At 43.8% G+C, this 22670-nt stretch overlaps 1 protein-coding gene across 1 annotated transcript; it reads left to right on the top strand.

Annotated features, from left to right (window-relative positions):
• The first annotated feature begins 9622 nt into the window (after positions 1 to 9622).
• FBXO5 (F-box protein 5) lies at positions 9623 to 22109 on the top strand. Its single transcript, XM_006874360.1, has 5 exons — positions 9623 to 9707; positions 15721 to 16420; positions 17216 to 17306; positions 20273 to 20455; positions 21864 to 22109. The coding sequence occupies exons 1-5, from the start codon at positions 9623 to 9625 to the stop codon at positions 22107 to 22109; spliced, it is 1305 nt and encodes a 434-aa protein (XP_006874422.1).
• The last annotated feature ends 561 nt before the right edge of the window (positions 22110 to 22670 follow it).

The raw sequence follows: 22670 nt of genomic DNA, 5'->3' as shown, positions 1-22670 counted from the left end.
TCCCACAGCGCATCACCACACCTGACAGACAAGGTGTCAGAGCATTTACCTCTACGTGACTAACCCCGAGGTCTATGGTTCAAACCCACCAACCACTCCTTGGAAACCCTATACACAGTCACGAGTCGGAACCAACTCGTTGGCACCAAACAACAACGCAGTAAACGGACTGGATTGCTTCCATGTCAAGACTGTTTGCTAAGGAGTGAGTGGAAGATGATGGGTCAGGCAGTGGTGCTGTTGAGCGCTATGGAGCCGGTTCCAACCCATAGCGACTGTATAAGGTTTCCAAGGAGCAGCTGGTGGGTTTGAACCGCTGACTTTGTTGTTAACAGCCCAGTGTTTCTCTTACATCGTCACACCCAGAGTCCAGCGTCAAGCAGAATGAACAAATACAATAAATTTTACATTTAATCTAATGACAGAGTTCTGAACTCATCCCTTAAGTACTTAACAGAGCACCGTAGATAAGCACTGACAACAAGGTCAGCGGTTCAAATCCACCAGCCGCTCCTTAAAAACCCTATACTGGGTCACGGACAGCACTTAACAAGTACGCCACATGCTATCTATCATAGGCACTGAATGAAGTCTAATGGGCAGTTATAGTTAATGTATTTATAAGTAAATCTGGTCTATTCAGAAAACTGCAAAAGTGAACATTTCAAAAGGTCATTCAGCATCAAAATTATTTTAACATTCAGCTAGAATGGCTATTTTGAAAATGTATAATTACTATTTTATACAAAACTTGGCATATTCCTCTATAATTGTTTCTCATAATGTCATCTGTTTCTTTTTATGGCACAATGTTAAGTGCCATTGAGTCAGCTTCACCTCCTAATGACCCTGTATAGGGTTTTTAGGGAGTGGCTGCTGGGTTTGAACTGTCAACCTTGAGTCAAGTGCTTATCCTGCAGCACCACACCAGGACTCCGATTCTTCATCCTCACATTGAGTTTATTGCTAATTCCTACTTTCCTATTTATAAACACTATAGCTTCTCCAACTCCGTTTCGCCCGCCTTCTCCTGCTCTGCTACACTTCACTACATGTAAGTAACCAGATTCATCTTCTGAAAAAGCCGCCTTCTGACCCTGCCCTTCCTTGGTCAACAACTTAACAGGCTACCTCTCAATCAGAACCCCAACTCTTCATTATGCATCAAGACTACACTTTTGATCTGTAGCCAGCATAATTTTTTTTTGTTTGTTTAATTTAAGGTTTTTATTGTGGATTGAGTGAAAGTTTACAGGGCACATCATCAGTTTCACATTCAACAATTCATATAACTTGTTTCATTACATTGATTATAATCCCCTCCATATACCATCAGTTAAAAGTATTTCTCTTTATCCACTTGAGCTTTTTTTAAAAAACACACAAACAAAAAAACCCACTCAGGCATATATAATAAATTACATCTCCAAAGGGCACATTCTGCAATTCTGCCTGGCCACCAGCTCTTAGTCCTTCTTTTCTTAGTTGATGAATCTAGAGTCCTCAGCCGCTCCCCTTCTCCATGCCCCCATCTCTGACTCCATCTCTGGCGCTGCTGCTTCTCTGGATAAGGTCCCGCATTCTATTTGTGTGTTCCGCCAGCATAATTTTTTTTTTAGCCCATTTCACACCCTTCATGCACCAGACTGCAAAGCCGTTTGAACTACAAGGTCGGTGGTTGAAGCTCACCAGCTGCTCCTTGGAAACCATATACAGGGTCACTACGGGTTGGAACGGACTCGACAGCACTTAACAACAATATATAGGTGTCCTGGTGTGGCAATGCAGGATAATGTGCTAGACCACAGGTCAGTTTGATCTCAAAGTCGATGGTTCAAACTCACCAACCACTCCCTGGAAATCTATATAGGGTTGCTATGGGTCAGAACCTATTCAACAACACTCAACAGCAACAAATCACATCATACGAAGTTTTCCTAATATACTGCTTGGTTGGTTATGTGCCATGGAGTCAGTTCCAACTCAGCGACCCTGTATAGGGTTTCCGAGGCTGTAAATCTTTATGGGAGCAGAAAGCCTCGTCTTTCTCCCTCAGAACCACTGGTAGTTTCTAACTGCTGACCTTGAAGTTAGCAGCCCAACTCGCAACCTCTACGCTACCAGAGCCCCTTTCCTAATACATACACCTTGCATTTAAGCCTTCCCTCATTTTGTTCCTTTGTCCCTCCTCCCCGTTCCATCAAAAAGACAACCTCTACAGTAGTGTATGTGGTGATAATGTCCCCCTATAGAGACACATGGAGAAAGTTGTCACAACGGAGAGAAACAGAGGCCAGAGATGTTGCCCCATGTACAGCACAACTGCCCACAACACGTCTGGCCCAAAGTGCCAACAGGACCGAAGCTGAGACCCTGTGTGGCTGATCTGCTTATCCTGGCATAGTGATGTGGCTCTTTGTTCTCTGGAAACCATCAATGCCACTTTAGGTATAGGTGGCACTTAAGTACTCCATTCCAGCCCATTGTACGCCTCGTTCCCTCCCACTACCGCTCCAGTGGTCTGTTACTAACAATTTACTGAGCACCTATTAAGTGGCAGTCACCATGCTAAGCATTTCCATAAATTTCTGAATGTCTTAAATGTAGGTATCCCTAAGAATCTAAATAAGAGGAATGCTCTCTGCAATTCATTTTGAACCTAACAACCAGGGGCAGATTACCCAATATGCAAAACCCAGTAATCATGGCTTTACTGATGCTTCCTTACTGATCTGTAGAGTAAAATTTCACATGAAATTGTTTGCTACAGAAAAGTAAGCAAGTCAGACCTGAGCTTGCCTTACCTCTGTCCCTGTGAGGGATTAGAAATCTGAGGAGACTGATGCTGTAGCAAGTTGCTATGGGGTGTGGAGAGAGCCAAATGCAAATCACCCCTACCAGAAGATTTTTGATGCAAAAAAATGTGAACTTATACACTGCACATTAGTGAATAAGCACAAGTAAGCCCGTGCTTACCTCGTTTACTAAGTAAATAAGCATTGCTAATAAGTTAAAGATCTGGAGTCAGAAAACCCAAAGGGACAAACATGCTCATCATTTCTCAAGCTAGGGAAACTGAAGAAAATATTCAAGCCTTGACTTTCGTTATTGAAAGATTCTCTGGGCCAATTACTGAATGATGCAGAAAGCATCAAGAGAAGATGGAAGGAATACACACAGTCACTCTACCGAAAGGAAATGGTTAATGTTCAACTGTTTCAAGAGGTAGCATATGATCAAGAGCCAATGATACTGAAGGAGGATGTCCAAGGTGCATTGAAGGAATTGGCAAAGAACATGGCACCAGGAATTGATGGAATTAAAATAGAAATTTTTCAAGAAAGTGAGATAGCACAGGAGGCCCTCATCTCTGCCAAGAAATTTGGAAGACAACTATCTGGCCAACTGATTCTAAGAGAACTTTATTTGTTCCCATTCCAAAAGAGAGGTGATCCAACAGAATGCAGACATCATTGGACAATCTCTTTGATATCCCATTCAAGTAAAGTTTTAAGGTAATACAGAAATGGCTGCAAGCATACATTGACAGAGAACTTCCAGAGGTTCAAGCTAGATTCATAAGAGGCTGTGGAACGAGAGATATCATTGCTAATGTATGATGGATATTGGCTGAAAGCAGAGAATATCAGAAAGATGTTTACCTGCTTTGCTGACTACACAAAGGCTTTCGATTGTGTGGATCATGGTAAGCTGTGGACAACATTGCAAAGTGTGAGTATTCCAGAACACTTAATTGTGCTCATGAATCTGTACATGGACCAAGAGGCTGCTGTTCAAACAGAATATGGGAACACGGAATGGTTTAAAACTAGGTAAGGTGTGTGACAGGGTTGTATTCTTTCCCCATACGTATTCAACCGATAATAATCTGAAAAGCTAGGTTATATGAAGAAAAACATGGCATCAGGATTGGAGGAAGACTCATTAACAACCTGCGATAGATATGTAGATGATACAACCTTGCTTTCTGAAAGTGAAGAGGACTTAAAATACTGATGAAGATCAAAGACCACAGACTTCAGTATGGATTACATCTCAATGTAAAGAAAACAAAAATCCTCACCACTGGATCAATAAACAACATTCTTATCAACGGAGAAAAGATTGAAGTTGTCAAGAACTTCATTCTTCTTGGATCAACCATCAACACTCATGGAAGCAACCGTCAAGAAATCAAACAATGTATTGCATTAGGCAAATCTGCTGCACGAGACCTTTTGGAAGTGTTGAAGAGCAAAGATGTCTGCTCGAGGACTAAGGTGCACCTGACCCAAGCCATGGTATTTTCAATAACCTCATATGCATGTGAAAGCTGGATAGTGAATAAGGAAGACCATAGAAGAATTGATGCTTTTGAGATATGGTGTTGGAGAATATTGAAAGTGCCATGGGCTATCAATAGAACAAACCAATCTGTGTTGGAAGAAGTGCGGACAGCATGCTTCTTGGAGGCCAGGATGGCCAAACTTCATCTCTCATACTTCAGATATATTGTCAGGAGGAACCAGTCACTGGAAAAGGATATCACGTTTGGTAAGGTGGAGAGTCAAGAGAAAAAGAGGAAGACCCCCAGTGAGATGGGTTGGCAAAGTGGCAGCATCAATGGGCTGGAGTGTGGCAACAATTGTGAGGTTGGCCCAGGATTGGGCAGTGTTTCGTTCTGCTGTGCATAGGGTCACTATGAGTTGGTACCAACTCGATGGCACCTAACAACAACAACAAGCCAACAACTGTTACTGATTTAAAGAACAAAGCGCTATGTACCATATGTTGACATCAAATACAATTTTAAATGGCCAGATTAACAAGTTTCTAACTAAAGACAAATAAACATTCATGAACTTGCTAAAAAAGTTAATCCTCAATTTGAATAGTATTTCATCATGATCAATTAAAGCTTACATATCACTTAAGTCAATGATGACGTAACTTAAACCAAAAGACACTGACAAACATCATAACCAAAAATAAACCAGATCCACCACTGTGAGGTGCCTTCCAATTCAGCGCCGCCCTGTATAGGGTTTCCACAGCTGAAAATCCTTACAAGAGCAGTCAGCTTTGTCGTTCTCTCTCAAAGGGCTGGCGGATATGAACTGTCGACACTGGTTAGCAATCCAGTACTTATCCTACAATGCCACACCAGGACTACTGACAAATAGCATTGTTGCTAAATGCCCGGGATCCATTTCAACTCAGAGTAATTCTGTATGGGGTGTCCAAGAGTGGCTGGTGGATTTGAACTCCCAACCTGTGGTTAGTGTGGTTAGCAGTCCAGCGCTTATTCTACAGCACCACACTACAACCCTAACAAACATCACTGTTTGAAGTCGGCTTCAATTCATATTGAGCAACCTTGCACAGGGTTTCCGAGGAGCAGCTGGTGGGCTCCAACCACCGATCTTGTTTATCCTACAGCCCCACACCAGGACAAACATCACTGTTAGGGGACATCAAGTTGGTTCTGACTCATAGCAACCCTATGCACAATTGAACAGAACACTGTCCAGTCCTGTGCCAACCTCACAGTTGTTGTTATGCTTGACTCCATTGCTGCTGCCACTGTGCCAATCTGTCTCACTGGACGTCTTCCTCTTTTTCACTGACCCTCCTCTACTTTACCAAGCACGATGTCCTTCTCGAAGGACTGGTGCCTCCTGACAGAATGTCCAAAGTGTGAGAGGTGAAGTCCTGCCATCTTGGCTTCTAAGGAGCATTCTGGCTAGACTTCTGGCAGTCCATCCATAGTACTTTCACTCCAACAACTAACCTTTGCAATCAGAAAAAACACAAAAACACAAACTCTGTATCAACTTAGAAAGCCCTAAAGACCCTAGCTGTTGCCTGACCTCATCTCTGGTCAGCCTTCAGGTCTTCCTACTAGCCCTGGAACAAGCCAAACCTGTTCAGTCCCTTCCCTCTGGCTATTAAGTAGATCTCTGCCTAATGGCAGCTCAGCCTTCCACCTTAGTTCAAGACTTTCCAAAGTAGTTCATCTGGGCACCCCAAGTTCTACTCCATGACATCATTTTATTTTCTCTTTCCTTTCCTAAAATGACTGCCAAAAAAAATTCCCTGTTAGTATGTCAACTTCCTAAAGCACAGAACTTTGTCCCATTAACACTTTTATCTATTGGGGTCAACAGAAGATGTAGCCAGTGAGACACTGTGAGGCGCAAAATGTAAGGAGATATTAGAAATTCGGCTACAAAGATAAATACTATTTTAATGCAATATTTCTAAAACTTACAAATTAATGTAAAAAAAAAAAAAAATGAAATAATTCACCAAGTCTTACATATAACGCAGGATCTACTTGGCACCTCCCTCCCTGAGAACCTCCTGGAAGTTAATCTTCTCTAGAGGGTGCAGGAGAGCCCAAGAAAGAAGAGAAATAGCAAAGCCAGGAAGTAGATTTCTGGAGTTTATAGTCTTGTGGTTTGACTGTGTTGTGCCATAAACAGAGTGCAGGGAATAAACTGTCACAGCGTAAGTCACACACATCCACACCAAGTACGCTGTACAATTTGCCGTCAGACATTACTTACATCAGACATTACTAAGCACTCACTCAGCCAGGGGCAAGGGGACTGGCGCTCCCAAGGCAACCTCTTATTTTGGGAACTAAGGATCCCAGGTGTGGCACTATGGGTTAATGCACTGGACTGCAGTGGGTTTGAACCACAAGGTTGGCAGTTCAAGCTCACCAGTTGCTTCTCAGAAACCCTATATAGGATCGCTATGGGTTGGAACCAACTGGCCAGCACTTAACAGCAACAACAAGAAGAATTGTTGGTGCACTTTTGCATAAGCACTTGACTGCCAGGTTGGTTTGAACAACAAGTTTGGCAGTTCAAGCTCATTAATCCTTTCTGGGAATCCATATAGGGTTGAAGGCATTTAACAACAATGACTCCTGGTGTGGCACTGTAGACTAAGCTCTGAACTACTATTCCAAGGTCATTATGATTCAAGACCAATTACTTCTGACCCTGAGAAGAAAGAAATGAACAGGTACAAACTCAACACGTGGAGGCCCTACAAAAACAATGGTGGCTACAAATCTGCAGATAGTACTCACTTGACCTGGCTTCCATGGCTTGATGATCAGAATTCAACTAGAGCAAAATAAAAAAAAACATTTTTTGATAAAGGAAACAAGTGTAAATTGCTACAATTTGATGAACTTGACCTATATTTATGGATGTAGTAGCTTAAAATACCACCTGAGAGGGAAGGAGTCTTCACATCAAGGATCAATCTTATTTTCTCTTTCTATAGGGTTGATAGGGAGGGGCAACTTAGACACTGGCTACCTAAAATGGAAGGCTATAAAGGTGGTGAGTTAGGAAGACTGTAGAAGAATTGATGCTTTTGAGTTATGATGTTGGAGGAGAATATTGAAAGTGCCATGGGCTGCCAATAGAACAAACAGATCTGTGTTGGAAGAAATGCAGCCAGAGTGCTCCTTGGAGGCCAGGATGGCCAAACTTTGTCTCATACTTCAGACATATTGTCAGGAGGGACCAGTCACTGGAGAAGGATATCATGTTTAGTAAGGTGGAGGGTCAGAGAAAATGACAAAGACCCCCAGTGAGATGGACTAGCAAAGCATCAATGGGCTGGAGTGTGGCAACAATGGTGAGGTTGGCCCAGGACTGGACAGTGTTTCATTCTATTGCACGTAGGGTTGCTATGAATCAGTACTGAGACTCAGTGACACCTAACAACAAATATAAAGGCAAGAAATGGCTGGCTTACAAGTTTTCAAGAGGTTGTTTAGTTTCAGAGTGTGTGTGGGGGGGGAAGGTAGAATCCCCACAGAATAGTATTCATCTTGTCTAGACAGGTCTGGTGAAAGGAGATGGGGATAAAATTCTTATGATTCAATAGTGAGTAATTGTCATCATGACTAATTGCCACTGTTAAAAAAGTAAAGGTAGAAGTTTTGTAACAAAAAGTGGGGAGAAAGATGAGGCGTTCTGCTCCCGTAAAGATTTACAGCCTCGGAAACCCTGTGCAGGGTCGCTATAAGTCGGAACCGACTCCACGGCACTTAACAACAACAACAACAACAGTTAATCTTACAGTCCAGTAACAGAGAGGACCCTAGGACCATCAAGGGAGAGGATAATGATATGAGGACACGCAGAGAGAGCAGTGGAGGACTCTAGACTTTTGTAGAGACAAGCTGCGTGTTGGCAGTCAGGTGTTGGTGGACAGGAGGCAGTCTTGCAGAACCTAAGTGTTTTTGTGTACATCTCAAAAAACCCCCACAAAAAACAGAGGGAAAAGCAGCAAATACTGTTGTATGATGATGCAAGGAGTTGTAATCATTGCAATGAAACAATGAGTATAAAACCGATTTCTCCCATGTACACTATCACTCAAGCCACAATAAAAACTTAGAGAAAAAGGGCGAATAGGTAAATTCTGATAAATTATAGTAAAGGAGAAGATTGTTAATTATTGCAGGGAAACAAAATATGATTGTTGCTGTGAAGTGCTATCGAGTCAATTCTGACCCATAGCGACCCAGTATGGGGTTTCCGAGGAGCAGCTGGTGAGTTTGAACCGCGCAGTTCAAACGACTTTGCAGTCTAGCGCATTAACCCGCAGCGCCACACCAGGACTCCAAAATACGATTAGTTGATTGTAAAACTAATGATTTGTCAAGTAAACTTTCACTCAATTGACAATAAAAACAAAACAAAAATGGTGGCTAAAGAGCTGTGGCTGCAAATGAAGAGTTGACCATTTCCCCACCCCCACCGGAAGGTCCCAGTCATCAGGACTCCCGCCACCTCCATGGTCACACAACACTCCCCGCACCCTCCGTTTCCCTCTAGACTCCGGGTAGAAACGCGAGGCATCCAAGTGCGCACGCGCCAACCCGCCAACTCTGAGGCCAGGACCACTACGGAAGGCTGCGCAGACGCATTGGTGAGGGGCGGGACGGAAATTAGGAGGGAGCGAGAAGCGCGCGGGTAAATCCTAGAGAGGCGGGATAAGTAAGCATGGGGGGAGGGTTCATCTTCCGGAAAGTTTGGATTTCCGGACGTCCAGAGGTGCCGCTCACCAAACTACCATTTGTGAGATGATGGAAGAAAATCGGCTACTCTTTGTACACATCGGAGACCTTCAGATGTCAACTGGAGCTGTTTTCAGGCGGAAATCAGGATTCGCGGGAGGCCTAAGGATGGAAGCTTGGCGGGCACGCGCAGGCGCGGTAGGATCCCTCCACGTGCGGCAGGGCCGCGGCCTCCTCTGGCGAGCCCCGCCCTCGGCCCCTCCCTGGCCTCAGCATCTCTCAGGACGTGCGGAACCGGTGAGATGCGCGGAGGCTGGGCTTGGCGTCCGGCCCCGCCTCCTCTGCTGCGGATGGGCCTTTTTCCGAAGCATCCCCGCCCACCGCATCTCTATTGGTGCACATGTGAAAGCTACCCGTCCTATTGGACCGCGCAGCTTTGGGCACCAAATTCAAAGATTTTAAAAGTACCAGCTGGCGCCTTTTAGATAGTACAGCTCTAGGAAGCGAGCGGCGGGCGGTGTCGCCGCTAGAGCTGTTAACTCACCTGAGGCAGAGGTCACCTCCGCCGGCATGAGCCGGAGTCCCTGCAGCTGCTGCCCGTCTTCACCCCGCTGCAGCCCCCTGACAGCAGCCCTGCGCCCGCGCCCCTCGGACGGTGAGTGAGTGGTGAGGCCCGGGGCGGGTAGAAAACCCGGGGGTCTCCGGAGGGGTGCCCCGAGTACCGAGACGGGATGGCGGGCCCCGAGCGCCAATCCCGTGAGGCGACTTCCCTCTCAAAATACCAGGTCCTTACTGGAGGGGGGGGTCACTCAAATATCAGGTGTATATTGGGGGTCTCGGCCCCCGTGATCTCTTTCCCCTTCTGGAGACCGATCTCCCGACCCCACTGCTGACTGGGCGCCAAAGACCCCTCCTTTGCCCGACCCCCCTGACGGGGCCCTAGTCTCCCGTTCCCCTCGGGTGGTCGCAGCCCGAGACCATGGCCCAGGGGTGTCGCCACCTCAGCGCGGTGGCGGGCGCGGGAGATGGCTCCCTTATCTCCCGCCTCCTCCGCCAGCCCGCGTCCCGAGGGGCCATCCCGCCGACCCTCAGCATTTCAGGGGCTCGGGCCTGCTCCCGCCAAATGGGGGCTCCCTCCCACCAGGCCCCCCTGGAAGGTCCGCACAAAACCCCTCATTTCCCCTGTTTCCATCCTTTGCCCCTAACTCAGCCTCGGGGCCTGGAATCAAAAGAGGAGGGAAAAGGAGCCCGACAATCTGCCCACGTTTCGCAGATTTGGGGGAAACCTGGATACTTTTTCACGTTTTCTCCTCCTCAAGAACCATATTTCTTTTTGCCAACACTAGAAAAGGCTTGTTTTTACGTAATTTCTTGCTCTTTTATAAAAGATTCAAAAACATTTCTTTTACTTGCGAAATTTTGAGGACTGCTGGTAAAATCAACATTGTAATATTTCCTCATCAGGAAAGATGCCCGTTTTCATTAGAAAAGGAATCTTTAGAGGCCTCAAAAGGACAAAAATGGTGTTTTATTCCGACCAGGTTAACGTGATCTTTCGAATCTCCTTGGGTACATTTGAAGCATAATGGTTTTGGGGAAGGGTTTGGGGGGCGATTTTCCCCCTCTGGATTGTTTGTCTACCTTGCTCCTCAGGAAACATTTACTGTACCCGGGAATTTTTGGTTTTTTGGGCCTCCTGTATACAGGTTTGAGGAAATGAAATCAGATTTTGCATCCAAATAGTTTTGAAGGCAGACATTTCTAAAATGTTCTGCTTAGTGGCTGGTTTGCAATTGAGGGCTTCAGGACTTGGCCATTTCAGATTCCTTAGTAAAGGAATGGCCATGCTTCAAGTTGGACGCCATGGTGGTTACCTCTAAGTACTGGGCAAATGCAGACCTTACTTAGTTAATATATTGAAAGGAACTAAGATTTTTCAGCACTTTAGCCAAATTTGACTGTGGTGTTTCACTATGAAGTATCAGGTCTATATGGGAAATGAATTGGAAGGTAAAACTATTTTTAACTGCTCCTGCTTGCTCCTGCTTGGAATGTGAGTTGGTAAATGAGAACTATAAGATACACAGTATGATGACCCTTCACAGCAACTCCTGGGTGTAGATAATAGCAACTCCACTTGAGAGCAAATGAAATGGCCACAAAGCTTGGCCAAATATTTTCTCCTGAACTTAGATGTGTCTTGAAATGTTTGCTTCTGTATGGGACATGTTTTATTAACTTTAGAAATGTTCATGATTTGCAAAGGAAAAATGTGAAAGCTTGGTCTATGGTGAATAATGCTGATGAAAGGAGTTTCTTTTGTTTAGACTATGTAGTGGGTACTCTGGCCAGTGTCATTTTATAGATGAGGAAACTGAGGCTGTAAGAGTTAATTTCCTCCCCAAAGGAGAGGTTTGTCAACTCTTCCTCAGTGTTTCCCAGTTTTGTAAGTGACACTTTACTTAGATGCTCAAACCTTAAGCCCTACAATTTTTTTTTTTTTTTTAAACTTCATTTTCTGCTCATCATTCATATTCAAAAGAGTAGCTAGTTCTGTTGGCTTTGCCTGGATGAATCTGTTCACCTCATTTCATTTCCCTGCAGTATGGAGGCGTGAGAGCCTAGCTGTACTACACATTTGCAGACTGGCCTCCTGACTTCCACTGTTAACTTTCCTACACTCCACAACCCACCATTGCCAATGGTTTTTTAATCTTTGAATCTCCTACTTAGAACCTCCCAAGGGTTGATTTATTATTCAAATCAAATTTGATTCCTCTCTCTTCCTTGAACATTCCACACTTACTGCTTCCTGTTTCCCTCAGTCTGAAACAGGCTTCACCAGGTCTCACAGTGTCACTGTTTCTAGGCAGACAGCTTCCCTTCTCCACCCTGTCACTGAGTGGACGCTGGATGAATGAACGAAACAGTAGAACTAGACTCTTAATTCTCATTTCTCTGATTCAAGAAGTCTTAGTAAAGTGCCATGGAGTGGGTGGCTAGAGGCCATCAGTCGCTCCTTGGGGGAAAGATGAGGCAATCTACTTCCTTATATATTTCCCAGCCTCAGAAACTCCACAGAACAGTTTTACTCACTCCCATGGGTCTTGGTGTGGTTCCTTAGGATAAGCACCCAACCTCAAGGTTGTTTGAAATGCAAGGTCGGCAGTTCAAACCCACTAGCCACTCCTTTTAAACCATATACAAGGTCACTGAGTCTGAACAACATGAATCAAAATCAATTGAATGGCAATGGGTTTAGTATAGCTGTTGTTGTTGTGAAGTGCCATTGAGTCAGTTCTAACCCATAGTGTGACCTTGTATAGGGTTTCTGAGGAGCAGGTGGTGAGCCTGAACCACCGACCTTGCAGTTCAAAAGGCTTTGCAGTCTGGCACATTAACCCACAGTGCCACACCAGGACTCCTTAATTTGGCAGTGTTGGTATTAGAAAATAACATATTAATTCATTTTACATTTTAAAACTAAGTTTAAAACCATAGTTAAGGTCTTGTTTTCTTGTTTTTTACATTCATTCTTCCACTAAAAGGAACCATAGCTCCTTGGAGAAATCATAGTTCTGGGGCTAGAACATCTTGTAGTGCCCAAAAGTAAGTTAAAAACAAAATGGTGGGAGTCTGTCAAAGTGACAGTGGGACCGACTGAAACACATCCTTAGCATAGTATATGTTGTTGTTGTTGTTAAGTGCCATCGAGTCGGGTCCGACCCATAGCGACCCTGTACAGGGTTTCCGAGGGTGTAAATCTTTACGGGAGTAGAAAGCCTCATCTTTCTCCCGCGGAGCGACTGGTAGTTTCGAACCGCTGACCCTAAAGTTCGCAGCCCGATTCGTAACCAATATAGTACTGCATTATTGCTCAGAGTCTGCAGATCCGAAGATTCCAGAGTAACTTCCCACTAGACAGACACTGCTTCAGCCAGGTGATTAGCAGCATCAGTAATCAGTCATGTTGATAGCACGTATTGTTGGTGTGATAACAATGCACTCAACTGTTGTCTTCCTAAATATCCACAACCCCAGTTTTACCATTAGACAAATACAGTTCAAACCCCAATTCAAGGACACTGCAAGCTATGAACTCTGGTGTAGCTGCAGGATAAAGCACTGAACCACAAGGTTGGCAGTTCGAGTTCACCAGCCATTCCTTGGAAACCCTATACAGGGTTGCTATGAGTTGGAACCGACTCAGTGGCACTTAATCAAATGGTTGGAAACTCTGGCGTGCAGCTCTCCTCTGAACCTTAAGGGGTCACCATGGGTTGTTGGGATTGCCTTGATGGCAGAGGGTCTTCCAGCAGCGGCGTTTTTAAGATGGGGCAGATTATTGTGTTTAGGTGCCATCCAGTCAGTACTGACTCATAGCAGCCCTGTGCAAATCAGAGTGAAACACTGCCGGGTCCTGGGCCAACCTCACAATTGTTGCCACACTTGAGCCCAGTCGCATTTTGAGCACAACACGACAAACTGACAGAAGAGTGGTGTAGGCAGATAGAGAATGCCGCTAAAAGGGAGATCCTGAAGAACTCCTGAGATTTCTTTGTTTTTGACACAGCATAGGGTGTACCTTTCTCTGAGACCTCTGCTACATTTTTTTTTTCTTCCCAGATAAATTGAGGTCATATGTAAACGAGGCTTAATCCTACCAGTCCTCAGAAACCCTATCATACAAGCTCACTATGAGTCAGAACTGACTTACAGGCATTTAAAACCAGAAATAAAAGGTCTGCGTTTTCTTCCTTGTGTGTAGAAGAGAATTCACAATATTAATCGTACAGAATTAGAGAGTTTGTATTTTCTTATTTATTTTTGGATTCCTGGTATGTCACTGCAGCATGAGCTGGACCGCAAGGTCAGTTTGGACTGAAAGTCAGCAGTTCAAACTCACCAGCCACTCCTCAGGGTCACTGTGAGTTGGAATCCACTCAGTGAGGCTTAACAGCATTTGCATTTTAATGGTCTTGTACTTTTCATTTGAACCTAATTTCTAGGTTTTGTCCATGGTTTAGTGGAGTCCTGGAACACATACTATGTTTCTGTCACTGTTGGTAAGTGCTGTCAAGTCGGCTTTGACTCATAACAACACTGTATAGGATTTCAGAGGAGTGACTGGTGGGTTTGAACTGTTAACTTTGCAGTTAGCACTCCAATGCTTATCCAGTAGTACCACACCAGTGTCGCTTGTTGTTAGCGCCATGAAGTCAACTCCAACTCGTAGCAACCCTGGATAAGGGTGTCCAAGGAGCAGCTGGTGGGTTGGAGCTGCCGACCTTGTGGTTTGCAGTCTAGTGCTGATCCTACAGCGTCACTGTTAGGCACTGAGAATTTAAAGGCAGTCTTCTTTGGTGCTGTGACTTAAAAGACCTGCTCTAAGTAGAAAAAAAAAATAATAATAATAATAATTAATTAGATTTGTTGTTAAGTGCCATCAAGTTGGGGTCCAACCCATAGCGACCCTGTAGAGGGTTTCTGAGGAGCAGCTGGTGAGCTTGAACCGCCAACCTTGCAGTTCAAAAAATACGGACTGGTATGTAATTTAGTTAAAGGATAAAATGTTGTATACATATGAATCAAACCCACCACCCACTCCTTGTAGGGGCACTGTGAGCTAATCAACATCTGATTAGCTTAGCTTGAGGTGGTGGGGAGTGGTAGATAGGGACCTTCAGGACCATTCACATTTAACCTAGCATTCCAGACTTTCAGAGGATTTTCTCAAGTCCCCAGCATTCCTTTATGTGGATGTGCTCTGCCTTCAATGTGGCTAGTTTTGCTGAACTCATCTGCCATATTTCTGTCCCACCGTTGTGCCTTTGCTGAGTGTCCTATGAGCTGGGCTGCTAACTGCAAGGCCAGAAGTTCAAATCTACTGGTCACTGCATGGGAGAAAAATGAGGCTTTATGCTTCCATAAAGATGTAGTCTCAGAAACCCTATGTAGCGTCAGTATGGGTCGGAACCTACGTGTTGGCACACAGCTCCCACTGTACGTTCAGCACTGGAATGCTGACTGAAAGATCAGCAGTTCAAATGCACCAGCCCCTTCTTAGAAACCCTGTACAGGATCGCTATGAGTTACAATCAACTTAATGGTACTTCACAACAGCACTAACAGTACTGCCATCTGACAATATTGCTGCTGCTCCACTGTTACCTTAGCTGACTGCACAGACTCAGTGCAGAGGGCACGAGCCTGGTGGTCCTTGAGTACTAACTCAAAGATTGGCGGTTCACATCCAAAGGAGCAGTTCTACTCTGCTCTGTTGGGTCACTAGGAGGTGGAGTTGCCTTGATAGCAGGGGCTTGGTTTGGCTTTTGTTTTTATAGGAAAGTGTACATAAGCAATTGGAGTCCCTAGAATAGGACAGAATGATGAAGTGTTTAACTGCTATCAGAAAGGTTAGTGGTTTAAGGCCCCTACCCTGACCCTCAACCACCCCCCGAGGAGCCTCAGAAGACACTCCTAGCAATGTACTTAAGGTCGTGGTATTGGAAACCTGACGTGCAGCTCTGCTCTGCTGTGCACATGGGAGGCCTCCATAAGACTAAACCAAGTCGAAGTAAGTAAAATGCATCCCAATTTAAGAAGTAGGATTGTGTGGGAATTCTGCCATGGAAAGGTAAATATGTCATGGGTTTCTCTTTTTGTAGGTTATAAAGAAGAAAAGACCATGCTTTCTTTCGAAGTGAAGTGTGATTTTGATTGTGACCATGTTCATTCTGGACTACAGCTGGTCAAGCCAGATGGTGATAGCGGAGTGGGCTCCTGGACTCCTGTGTATTTGAAAGGTTCTTGTAAAGGCTGCAGTAAGGCCTGTGAGAGGTTGTCAAACATTGAATCCCCTATTGTGAGCCCCACGCCTGCAGAGCTAGAAACGGAAAGCAAGCCTTTGTACAACAAGGAAAACCAACATGTACAACAAACGTTTGACAGTCCAAATGACAGAGAACTGGAGACCAGTCGATTTTATGAAGACAGTGGGTATTCCTCATTTTCTCAACCCGGTGGTCTCAGTGAACATGAGGAGGAGAGCATTAGTGAGAGTTCACAGACGTCCTACCTGCTGCAAACACAGAGCCCAGACCAGTATCCCAACAAAAGCTTGCTGCCAGTTCTTCATTTTCAAAAAGTTGTTTGTTCGACGTTAAAAAAGAATGCCAAGCGAAATCCTAAAGTGGATCTGGAGCTACTAAAGAAAATTATATCCTGTGGAAATTTTAAACTACAGAATATAATTGGCCGGAAAATGGGACTAGAATGTGTGGATATTCTCAGCGAACTGTTTCAAAGAGGATTCAAACTTCTCCTGGCTGGTATTTTAGCACAGCTCAGTGATATGGACTTAATCAAGTAAGTATTGCTGCTTTGGGTGCATTATTATGCCCAACTGAGCATCTTAGTTACATGGCTCAGCACCGATCATACCATCCAGGAATGTGAGGTAGTCTTTCATTGTTCAGTGCAGAGCATGACTTTTACTTGAGAGATGGCATTTTTTACTACCTGTTAGAGTATTTTGAAATTTGTCTACAGCCATTAGCAAGCATACTCCTAACATGGTGATATATATATAATGCTATTAAAATGTGGTCTGGTAGGTTCCAACTCATGGCCAACCTTTACAGGGTTTCTGAGGAGCAACTGGTGGGTTTGAACTGCTGATCCTACAGCAGGACATCAGACACAGCTTATTTGATGCTTACAAATGATATGGGAAAACAAATTAGAAAGCAGTGGGTTTTAAGCCTGAATTACTTGTGGAATTCTTTAAAAATGGAGAAACTGTGGACCTCTTCATGGAGTCTTGGTGAGGCGATGTGGGATAAAGCATTGGACTTCAAGGTCGGTTTGAACCACAAGGTCAGTGGCTCAAACTCACCATCCGCTCCTCAGAAACTATATAGGGTCGCTGTAAGGCGGAACTGACTTGATGGCACTTAGGAACAACAGTGTCCCCTTCATTTTAGACTTGAGTCATCCTAAAATATTGTACCCCAGACAATTCTAAAATGCAGCCAGGTTTTTGAGAACCACTGCTCGTGTAATTTCTTTTTCTTGAGGTGTTAGGGGCTGGGTGTTCATGGTTTTGTAATATGTTTGTCTTCACCCTTGGTGATATTTTAATTATAACCATTTATTTTCCAGTGTGGCTAAAGTGAGTACAACCTGGAAGAAGATTCTCGAAGATGATAAGGAGGCATTCCAATTGTACACTAAAGCAATGCAAAGAGTTTCGGTATGTCTTTATAATTAATTTATTTTAAAATACACTGATAATAGAAAGGGGAAAGATAACAGGTAGTCTGAAAACTGGCTGCCATTTTTATAGCTTTTGGGAAATTTGGAAAAACTGTTTTCTTGCTTTGCTTGGTTATAACAAAAGCAGACCAAACCAAAAAATTTGTCAGGTTGATTACAACTCATGGCAACTCTTGTAGGATGGTGTAGAACTGCCCCCTAGGATTTCCAGCACTGTCAGCTCTTCTTTTATCTCCTTGAACATTTATTATGGTTTGGGTGAGGGGTTTTCCGTTCAAGTATTGATCCACGTGTGGAGCTGTAGCAGTCCCCTCACTGACAGAGCGCTCCCTGGGTGTCCATGACCACTCAGGTCCATCCTTCCTGCCCTCTGAACTTCCGGTTTGGGGCAGATGAGGGAGGAACATGTTTTCCATGGATGTTACCAGGCCTGTTGTGCTAAAAGGTGGCCTCCAGGAGTAGGTTCTGTTCCGGGATTGAAGGTCTCTCACGGGCCAGACTTGGGAGGATTCTGCCAACTCAATTTTGATATTTACTTTACTTTTTTTTTTCCCCCTCCTCTGGCCAGGACCTTCTCTTTTGATCCTGATCAGAGCACTTGGTAGTGTTACTGGGCGCCATCGGTTCTACTGGTCTCAGGCCTAGTGGAGGCTGTTAGTCCTGTGGTCATTAGTCCATTGGACTAATTGTTTCCTTGAGTCGTTTGGTTTCTGTCACTCTTACTTTCTGGATGGAAAGAGACCAGTGATTATACCCACCCTTTTTTGACCAAAGTCGGCTAGAGAATGGAGTTTTCGTGGAGTTTGCTAGGCCAGTTGACTTAGATGCTACCTGAGACTGCTCCTACGCTCTCAAGCCAACTCAGTCCCTCAAGGGGTTTGATTATGGCTGAGACTCTGGTAATAATGGTTATGAGTCGAGCTGCTAACCTCAAGGTCAGCATTTCAAAACTACTGCTGTTCACAGGAGAAAGATGAGGCTTTCTGCTCCCGTAAAGATTTATAGTTTTATAGCATCGGAAACCCTGCATAGGTTTGCTGTGAGTTGGAACCAACTCCACACAGCACAACACAACCACCACCAAGACATTTTGATGATTTTTCCCTGTGTGTTCTACTATATGCTTGGATATATTTGTAGTATACACAAACATGTCAATATAAATACCCTCTGCCAAGGCTGGGATCTTAGTGTTGCAGCTTTCTGCCTCTGAGTTAGGAGCTTCGATGTGCAGGGCTCTCAGGGTCCAGAGGACACGCCATCCCGGGCTCTGGGTTACTGGTGGAGACATCTCCCTTTCTGCTGTTGACATAGCTCATTTTAAATCTGTATCAGAGCTGATTCAGGGCATCCTATCAGTATCTTCTCCCACCTTCTCTTACCCGGATGCAGCAGGGCAGAAACATTTGGTAGGAATTACAAAATATGGCTAGTAAGTGCATGCTTTCTATATGGCCTTCAGCATGGGTTACACCTTATTATAAAGAAAAAAATCCTCACCACCTGATCAGTAAACAAAATCATGATAAATAGAAAAAAGATTGAAGTTGTCAAGAATTTCATTTTGTTTGGGTCTACAACTAATGCTCATGGAAGCAGCAGTCAAGAAATCAAATGACTATTGCATTAATTAGGTCTGCTGCAAAAGACCTCTTCAAAGATTTGAAGAGTAAAGGTGTCACTTTGAAGACTTAAGTGGCAGCTGACCCGAGCCCTAGTGTTTTTAGTCACCTCAAAGCTGGACAATGAAAAGGAAGATGAGAGGGAAAAAACTGATACATTTGAATTATGGTGTTGATGAAGAGTATTGAAAGTACTATGGTGCTGTGCATTGGATTGCTTCATTTGGCTTTTACCCATAGTCTTTGTGACGCCCACCAACAAGTTTCTTTCTGATGGGTCTGGCTAAGAGAAAGTGGGAGCTGATGCTGATAAGATTATATGATTCCGCTGTGAATGATTTAATTGTGATCTTTAAAACTGGCAACTCTTAATGTGGGTATAAAATGAACCATCTCAGAAGTAGGAACGGGGGTCTCACTATCATCACAGAAAAGGAGCTAGGGGCAGCCTATGTCCTTTGGACCCCAAGATCCCTGTGCATTGAGTCTCATCACCTCTGGAGGAAGAGTTGTAGTGACATAGAGGAGCAGCAGCAACAGAACCAAAAGCAGAGATAGAACACTGGGTGCCTGCAGCCCTCCGAGAGCTCTGGAACAGCTTAGGTAGGGCCCTGGCCCAGAGAGGCCTCACGATGGAAATGGCTGGGAGAGACTGTCCTGACCAAGGAAAGAACTCTGCCCTGAACGTTTCTGATCCTGAATTAGAACTTGCTAATAAACCTTATAGCCGAGTATGGTATCTTGAGTTCTGCGTAGCTCTTGCGATGAGTTATCTGCGATGAATTATCAAACCCAGATGAATAGAGTGCTAGGGGGTGGAAGGGGAATTGGTGTCGAAGGAAGAAGGCTGATCTGCCTGTCTTGGTAGAAGTACAGCCAGAGTGTTCCTCAGAAGGGAGGATGGTGAGACATTATCTCATGTACTTTAGACCTGTTATCAGGAAGGACCTGTCTCTGGGCCAATGAAAAAGAGGAAGACTCTCCATCCAGATGCATTGACATAGCGGCTGCAACAAGCACTCAGACAGTCCTAGTGAGGGTGGAGCAGGAGTAGGCAGGTGGCTGTGAGTCAGCTGACATAACAGCACATGGGCGCAAGTGCCGTGTAGACGAAACTCTCACAGTGTTCTGGCTCATAGTGTCTGTACTTAGTATTATGAAGTTCAAATATTTAACCATTTATGTGTCTGTTAAAGAATGTAAAGGTAAATTAGAAATAGGGGTTTAGATCCTTTCTTGTATATACAAAAATAATAAAAATGCCTGATTCCTGAAAATAAATAATTTTTAAAGTTTTTGTTGTTGTTGTTGTTTTTCTTAGGAAAATGTTATTAAATTTTCACCACATGCTTCAACCAGGGAATATACTATGTTTAGAACAGCATTAGCATCTGTTCAAAAATCAGCAGTCCAGACTCACTCCAAAAAAGACCCTCAAACCAAGTTATCCAATCAAGGTAATCAGGAAGGCTCTGCTTACAGTCGTCACAATGAGTTCTCTGAGGTGGGTGTTTGTTTTATCAGTAAATTAGAGACTTAAGGGTCATTGATTGTTGATAGGACTTATGAAGAGGAATAGAAACTTTTAAGGTCAAATAATACTCTGTGTTACTTGTTATGAATAAGGCTGCTAACCTCAAGGTCAGCAGTTCAAAACTACCAGCGGCTCCGCGGTACAACGATGAGGCTTGCTGCTCCTGTAAAGATGTACAGCCTCAGAAACCCTGTACAGGGTCGCTGTGAGTCGTAGTATGTGTCCTAAGTTATCCTGATATTAATGGCTGTAATTCAGAATGCAGAATAAATTCAGTTAAGTATTTCTTGGTCATTTGCATATTGTTAGTTACCACCTAGATTAAAATGTAACCTTGCTATCCTTGCACGCCATGTAACCTGAGAAACAAATGCTAAAACAGTTGCCATTGAGTCAATTCCATTGCACAGGAACCCTGTGTGTACCAGAGCAGAACTCCTCCGTGGGCTTCCAGTGACTGGGCTGTACGAATAAGAGCCCTCAACCTTTCCGCCAAGGCGCTTCTGGGTGGGTACAGATTACCAGCCTTCTAGTTAGGAGCAAACGCTGGCTCTCTTGTTTCTGCCACCCAAGACTCCTTTTAATATGCTGTTTGTTGAGTGTCGTGGAGTGGGTTCTGACTTACATCAGCCCTTTATAATGTTTCTAAGGAGCGGCTGGTGGGTTTGACCTTGTGGTTAGCAGTCCAGTGCTGATCCTGCAGTGCCACACCAAGACAACATAATTATAAGGTGATGGTTGGTTGGGTTATGTGCCATGGAGTCGGTTCCGACTCATAGTGACCCTGTACAGGGTTTCCAAGGCTGTAAATCTTTATGGGAGCAGAAAGCCTCATCTTTCTCCCACAGAGCAGCTGGTAGTTTCGAACTGCCGGCCTTAAGGTTCACAGCCCAATTCATAACCACTACACTACCAGAGCTCCTTTATAAAGGTGATAGGGACTATAAAAAGCAGTACAAGTGAAGGAACAGTAAGTCTTCAGGGGACGGGGAAGACTTCACAGAAAGGTGCCATCTATGTTAAGCCACAACTTAGACCTTCATGAAGTAAAGTTGAAGGAAGTAGCTACTAGAACTGTTGACAAGAAATGTTATCTTTCACCCGCTGAACAGTAAGCTCATTGGGTAGGGACTTAAATTATGTGTAGAATTGGTGCTCTAAACATGTACTGGCCAGTGAAGTAGGGTGAATAAGTTTTAAGGAGAGTTTGTTTCATGTTCTTGCCTAATGATGCTAGTGGGCCTTTCTTGGTTTTATTACGTTCCTATGTTTTTACACAAGTAATTTGCATGATACTAAGCTTTTTACTTTTGTAAGCCATGCATGTTCATTTCTTACTCAATTTTTTTTAGTAAGTATGGATTTTTTTTCTTACTAGGTTGCCAGGACTTTAAAAAATAATGAAAGCCTCAAAGCCTGCGTTCGCTGCAATTCACCTGCAAAATACGATGGCTATTTACAACGGGCCACCTGCAAACGAGAAAGCTGTGGGTTTGATTATTGTACAAGATGTCTCTGTGATTACCATACCACGAAAAACTGTTCAAACAGCAAGCCTCTAAAAGCCAAAATGGGACCTCTGCCTGGTACTAAAAAAAGCAAAAAGAATTTGCGAAGATTGTGATCTCTTATTAAACCAGTTACAACTGGCCATGAAGTTTGTATAGACATTGTTAGGTTTTAATTTATAAAAATAAATGTATTGTGATTTTCCGTTTTATATTGAAACTGATGTATATGGAGCTTTTTTTCCCAGTGAGTAAAGAGGTCACACAACCTCTTGAAACATTTTATAATATAATGTGAAATTTAAAATTGTCACTATGGATTAGAAAATTTAGTATTTTTTAAAAAGGAAAACTGGTTAGGTGGTTACTTGATGCTTGTAATTCTGCATAAGATTGGTTCCATAGTTGGTCAGGAAGGCCGTGTCATTTTACCTGGGCAATCTTAAATCTTCATTGCATTCAGATATTTTGCCTTGCCAAATTAATATCAGTTGAAATATCAACATCTGGAGTCTGATCATTTCAATGTTTTGTCCCCTTTCTTAAGCCTCTTTTTCAATGTGTGTGTGTCTCCTTTCCCCACACAAGAAAAAGCCTATGTAATATCTTGATTTCCTTATTTCTGAAATCTATGTTTTAGTATTTTTGTATGTATGTACATATTTCTGTATTTTTAT

Source organism: Chrysochloris asiatica, unplaced genomic scaffold, assembly GCF_000296735.1.
Source record: "Chrysochloris asiatica unplaced genomic scaffold, ChrAsi1.0 scaffold00271, whole genome shotgun sequence".
Classification (NCBI taxonomy): Eukaryota; Metazoa; Chordata; class Mammalia; order Afrosoricida; family Chrysochloridae; genus Chrysochloris; species Chrysochloris asiatica.
This window is presented reverse-complemented; position numbering and strand designations above follow the sequence as displayed.

Coding starts and splice junctions, on each gene's coding strand:
- FBXO5 (XM_006874360.1), top strand. CDS start 9,623: ATGAGCCGGAGTCCCTGCAGCTGCTGCCCGTCTTCACCCCGCTGCAGC. Junction 9,708..15,720: donor GCGCCCGCGCCCCTCGGACG/GTGAGTGAGTGG, acceptor CTCTTTTTGTAG/GTTATAAAGAAGAAAAGACC. Junction 20,456..21,863: donor GTCACAATGAGTTCTCTGAG/GTGGGTGTTTGT, acceptor TTTTCTTACTAG/GTTGCCAGGACTTTAAAAAA.